Genomic DNA, 6,508 nt, shown 5'->3' on the forward strand with positions numbered 1-6,508 from the left:
TTGATTAATTAATAATTAATTAATAAGAGCGCATGCGTAAAGCAATCATAAGACTAGTGCTGGAATTGTCGCATAAACAGAAAAGATGTCTACCAGCGCGGTTCTATTATTTCAGTTATTGTTTTATTATTTAGCTGAAAATGTTCATGCTGCCTTCGTGGACAACAAATTCAACAAATATATTGAGCTATGGGAATTTGCAGGGCTAACTTGTCCCGCAAATAAAACCTTGTTTAGCTATACTGACGGAGGGATTGCACTATGTGCGGCGAAATGTTCTAATACTCCTTCCTGTTACGGCGTGTTCGTTCTGGCCAACGACAAATGTTTCGGGTGTAAAATGCAATTCTCAGACACAAATTTAGCACCGACATTGGAAGGAACGAAATGTTATCGGCGGCATAGTAAGTAACTTTTAAGTTATGTAGATTTAAAATTAAAAAATGTTTTTGTGTTCTTGTCAGGGCATTATTCTGTTCTAGCATTTCACTCTCAAACCTCGTTGGTTAATAGTACTCAGGTGCCCGTTCGTGTCTGAAAAAATGCACTTAGGGGCACATGAGGCCTTCCTCAATTGACCAACCAGGAAACCTGAAAATTCGCTATATTAGTATGACCTTGATGATGCGACGTTAAAACATAACAAATAAAAACAACAACAACAAAAGAACAACAAAGAAAAAACAAATAGCATCTGTTAGTATTGGCATCCATGGTTGCCACAACTGAAAGTATTATAGGCTATTGTTCACGCAGTAAAATATATATCGATATTGTCTGAAACAAACAAATGGTCCCTATGTAATTTCAGACTATGTCGTTGTCGAGAAGAAATTAGGCTGGAACGAAGCAAAGGTCAACTGTGAAAGTTTGGGAGGACATTTGGCAGATATAAAATCTCTAGAGGAAGAAATGTTTATAGAAAACTACGCAATTCAATCGCATGCTGAAAATGCACTCTGGATCGGCGGTACCGACGTGCAAGAGGAGGGCACATTTCTGTGGTTGGATGGAACCAAACTTGATGATTGGTATACCAATTGGAACTCGAGAGAACCAAACAATAATAATAGATTGTCACAGCCAGAGAACTGTTTATTGATTGAGATGGTCGAAGGAACCTGGAAATGGGGTGATGCAAGTCATGCCTACAAATGCAAGAGCCTTTGTGAATTTAATTAACTCGGACATGGTTTACCTCTGACAATCGCATCTTCTCGACCCTTATAAGGGCCCTTGAATACAATAGTAAAAATACAAAGAATGGATAGGGTTTTTCGGTCTAACATATCCTAAGAAACTAAACATGGAAACAAAAAGTATTTTAATGCAGGGGTTGTTGTCTAAGTTTATTCCAATATATCAGTGTATAAACCGAAAGTTTTATTTGATTATGATTTTCAGACATATTTTCCATCATTATTTTACCAAAACATACATTATTTTAATTTGGATGTCAAATATATACATTTTTTAAACATTATCAAAGATTACACTGACATCTTAAACCACGTGGTAGAACTACTTTTCATCGTAATAAGTCCGAGGATATTATGAATAATAGCCGAGATGTTCCGATTGGAGCTCTGTGTATAATTGACGATATCGGTTTAAGTGTGGGTATTTGAGTATATCTGTGGAACTTCGGGTATATTTTTGTGGCTTTTGGTATATTTTTGAAACTTTGGGTATATTTTTTGAACTTCATATATATTTTTGGAGCTTTGGGTATGTTTTGTAAGCTTTGGGTATATCTTTGGAGCTTTCATATAAACTCTGTTCATTACGTCTCTATCAAGTTATTGGTGATGAATTTCACTACTTATTTGAAAGTTCGTATTTTAATTGACATAATAGCATAAATCTCTTCTTTCCAACCGATATTTTTAAGCTTGACAGATTAATGAATAGTTGTGATCAAACAATTCTATTAAAACTATCTATTTTTTGTTGTTGTAAAAACAGTATATTAAAATTTATATAATACTTCTTATTCTCCGTTCCTCTTCCATTTGTTCCGTCGTTAAATAGTATTGAGTGCAGTCTTTAGCAGCATGGTTGTGTTTATGTTTACTTAAATTTTATAGAAATTCAGTAGTTAAAATTGAACAATATGATACCCTATCTTTGTTAATTTAGCTAGTCATAATTGCATTCTTTTTATGTGATATTAGATGATTTTTTACCGAATTGTTTGTCATAACCAGTTGCGCATTACATGCCGGGGTTAAATCTGGGACAAAAAAAATAATGTATAGTTTTGGTGCCAGTTTTAATAAAAACTGAAACGGGGTAAATCTGTGGAACATAGGGTATGGGAAATTCTGTGGAACTTTTGGTATATCTGTGGAACATAAAATATGGTAAAAATCTGTGGAACTTTGGGTATAGTTGTGGAACTTTGAGTATATCTGTAGACAATTCAATCTCTAAAGATTATATTTGAATGTCATTATCGCGTGTTACTAACGAAATTTTGTGGACGAAATAGGACACTGTAATAATGTGCGTTGATCAATAAAACATAAAGCTTGTTACAAACTGACATTAGTTTTTGAAATCTGAAAAATATATTGTTTCATTTATACAATTAGTTTATCAAATTTAAGTATGTAGTGACAGCAATGAATTGCAAAACGCTTGATCACCGTATCTGAACAAAAACAGTTTATATATGAGCCGCGTCACGACAAAGCCAACGTAATGCGTTTGCGACCAGCATGAATCCAGACCAGCCTGCGCATCCGCGCAGTCTGATCAGGATCCATGCTGTTCGCTTACCAACCCTTTTACAAGTAGAGAAAATAATAGCGAACAGCATGGATCCTGATCAGACTGCGCGGATGCGCAGGCTGGTCTGGATCCATGCTGGTCGCAAACCCATTACGTTGGTTTTGTCGTGACGCGGCTCATATGTCTCATATGTACTAATTATATAAAGGACTCATATTATATTCTATATTAGAATTTCATTCTAAAAAATCATTTCATGTCCAAAACTTGAATCTTGAGTTGCTAAATGTTTCCATGAATGTAGAAATATTGTGAACTAACTTTAATATCATCTGTAAATATTGTAATAGTTCTGTGTTTGATAACAGCAAGTAAGTAAGTAAATATTTTATTAAAGTGACATGTGCAAACATAAATAATGATGACAATATACAGTTACATAAAGGCATGCACCCGGCCCATTGGGCCTATAAGTCACATAATACTTGTCAAAACAGTAAACATGAAAACAATAAGCGAATCAATGGTCATGAGTATAGTAAATATACTGTATACAACAGTACACGTTAGAGATTTTATTCATTTATGTGTAATTATTATAGGATTTAATACCAATTATTAATGTTACATTATGTTTACAGTGAAAGCATACTTTTGACGTACATATCTAGATACTTAGTATTACTTAGTATTACTTGAGATCAGTACAGTAGACAAAAATATAAAAATGTACATCATTTAAGAACTCGTTAACGTCAGTCTAGGTGGTATAACTGTCCACAGACACTTGGGGTTTGGAGCTCAAAACGCCTTTAAAATCCAAATAAAATGCATATTTGTCAATCCCAGCACATGTACTGATCATATATGTGTATATCAAAAAAACTTAATATAAGCCGTTTTGAAAAAAAATCATATTTCAACATCTATAATAATATTATAATGCTGGGATTGACAAATATGCATTTTATTTGGATTTTAAAGGCGTTTTGAGCTCCAAACCCCAAGTGTCTGTGTTACTGTCTAGCAAAATGTGATTCAATCAAGAAACATACATCGCCGATATACGATCTCATGCAATAACCAGCCTTATACGAAACGAAAAACAAATCTAGCAAGGCCGGGACATGGAATCGTGCAAGTGTGTATTGTATTACTTGTTTTATAAGTGTAGTTCTTAAACGAAACGAAAATTCAAGTTCTACACTAGGAAAGTAAACAATATTCAAATATGTTAAATATGCGATTAACGAAACTTCATTCTAGTATACAAGTAGTCAATACCAGCATGTAAGTGTGTAATATAAAAGTGGTGTTACACATAATTATACTGCACAATATTACAACGTGCTTATACTCGTATCAATGAAAAAGTAATAATAAGATTCTGAGTAGCAGATATACTTTCACAATATCAACTGTATCAAGTACTGGTTGACGAAAACGGTTAATGAAAAAATGCAAATTGTGATACGCATTACACATAAATTGAACACATATTAAAGTATGCTTTAACGATAAAATTGTTTCGTATCTCATCATAGTACAAATAGTGTCAAATATGAGCGGATCAAACAATTATTTAAATAAATGTTTACTTTATCTTTGGAACAAATTGCTTCTACGTTTCAAATATGCGGCTACCAAGTACTTTGCTAATCTTCTCGGGTGATGTTTTACAAGGTTTTCAAATTTATCACAGTCTCTCATATCTACATATTGGTCACTTAAAAGGATTTCACTGAGATAATTATGTCGAGTGTCTTGATATAAAGAACAATTCATTACAAAATGCAGTTCATCTTCAACGGAACCAGTATTACACAATTTGCAAAGTCTCTGTTCTGGTGTTTCACCAACATACCGCCCGGTTTCTACACGGAGTGGTAGGATACCACACCGCAATTGTGCGAGAAGAGAGCGCTCGTTTCGTGGTAAGTTAAGATCCAAATAAAATTCTTTACCAAAATCACTTTTAAATTGTATGTAAGTTCGCAGTTTTGCAACTTGACATTAAAAAGTTAAAAACATAATACATTGTTTATACTATGAATTAGTCGAACGCAAAAATTTGCCGTACGTACGTGGCCCAGAGTTTGACTACAAGCCGTATGCCCCTTCACCGCTTTGTGTTCGAATCCCGCCAGGGGCTTTGGATTTCTTTCATGTGAAGAAGCTTTCCAGCGGTAGATCTACTCAGGTGCCTGTTTGTGCCTGAAATAATGCACGGAAGGAACACATGAGGTCCTCCTCAACCGGAAAAGCTGGAAAGTCGTAATATGACCTCTTCTGTGTTGGTGCGACATAAAACCCGATCACACCCTCAAAACAAACAAAAATCGCCAATGTCCTTATCTAGAAATATATTACATAACCATCCCATATATAAACATTCGACAGGACGTATAGCTGGTAACATAAAATAAAGATCACACCCTAAAAACAAACAAAAATCGTCAATATGTCTTGAAATATATTACATTACCAACCTATACATAAACATAGGACAAGCGTAACATATTATTCCATTTTTAATGTTATTCTGTACATCTGAATAATGCTTATTTTGCAAAATACTTTGTTGATGTGTTCCGTTCAGTCAGTTTTCAAAAATAAAGTCAGGAATCTACAATCCTATCAGAATTTCAACTTGGTTGCTTAATACAAAGAAGGTTGTTCAGAAAGTAAATGTTCACATTATTTAATTAACGTACTCAATTTTACAAGAGACAAATGTCAAAACAAGACCTCTATCTACAGTGATAAAAAACCAATACAATGTTTACAAAATTAATATCAATTCTGTGAAAATTTCAAATGACGGCGCACGCTAATAATACAATAAATGAGGTTCTCATGACGTCGTAAAATAAATACAAAATGTAACAAGCGTCATTCTTTTTTTCTGAATCATATGAATATCACGGTGATAGGGCGTTTACCACAACTTTTCCGCGCAACGTCAAAATATCATACTTCTGACCGTGACACCGTATATTTCTGGACAAAATATTAAGGGCGGGATAACCAAATTGCAGGTAATAGCTTACAAAATATCTTACTGCTGGACATTGCAAAAGTATTCCAATTGTTTAAGTACTCCATCGAATTTTTGAAACAATTTATCGTTAATCTAGCACAACACAATTCACAAAAAATTACATACTTCGAAGAAATAGTGTTTACAAAAGATCGTGTCTACATGAACATGACTCGTACTTGTCACAAAAACATGTGTTAAAACGACGATGTATTTGTTCTATGACCTAACGAGCTCGTGTATTCATTATGGTTAGGCATAAATTCAAGTTCCATACAAAATTGTGTGTTTCTATTGTAAATTTTAGGGAATATATGTTGAAAAAAGGCCTATTGATATTTCTAAAAATCTATTGACAGTTAAAATTATATTGTGTTCGTAATCTTACGGTTGACCCTTGAAGGATTTTCTATGTATATGAGCCGCGTCACGAAAAAACCAAAATAGTGCGTTTGCGACCAACATGGATCCAGACCAGCCTGCTCATCCGCGAAGTTTGATCAGGATCCATGTTGTTCGCTATCAGTTTCTCTACTTGTATAAGATTTGGTAAGCGAACAGCATGGATCCTGATCAGACTGTGCGGATGCGCAGGCTGGTCTGGGTCCATGCTGGTCGCAAACGCACTATGTTGGTTTTGTCGTGACGCGGCTCATATTAATAAATACAGATTAAAGGATATCTTTTTCAAATTATCATATAATCGAATTATACCTTTCTTTCTTCCGCTAGATT

The 6,508-nt window shown here is 34.3% G+C and overlaps 1 protein-coding gene across 1 annotated transcript; it reads left to right on the forward strand.

The window, feature by feature from the left end:
• The first annotated feature begins 101 nt into the window (after positions 1-101).
• Positions 102-2,519, forward strand: LOC132718780 (hepatic lectin-like). The gene is made up of 2 exons (XM_060702509.1): positions 102-404; positions 812-2,519. Exons 1-2 carry the CDS (start codon positions 341-343, stop codon positions 1,180-1,182), a joined length of 435 nt encoding a protein of 144 aa, XP_060558492.1. The 5' UTR covers positions 102-340; the 3' UTR covers positions 1,183-2,519.
• Positions 2,520-6,508: the final 3,989 nt, after the last annotated feature.

Source organism: Ruditapes philippinarum, unplaced genomic scaffold, assembly GCF_026571515.1.
Source record: "Ruditapes philippinarum isolate M1 unplaced genomic scaffold, ASM2657151v2 ctg1236_1_1_1_1, whole genome shotgun sequence".
Taxonomy (NCBI): domain Eukaryota; kingdom Metazoa; phylum Mollusca; class Bivalvia; order Venerida; family Veneridae; genus Ruditapes; species Ruditapes philippinarum.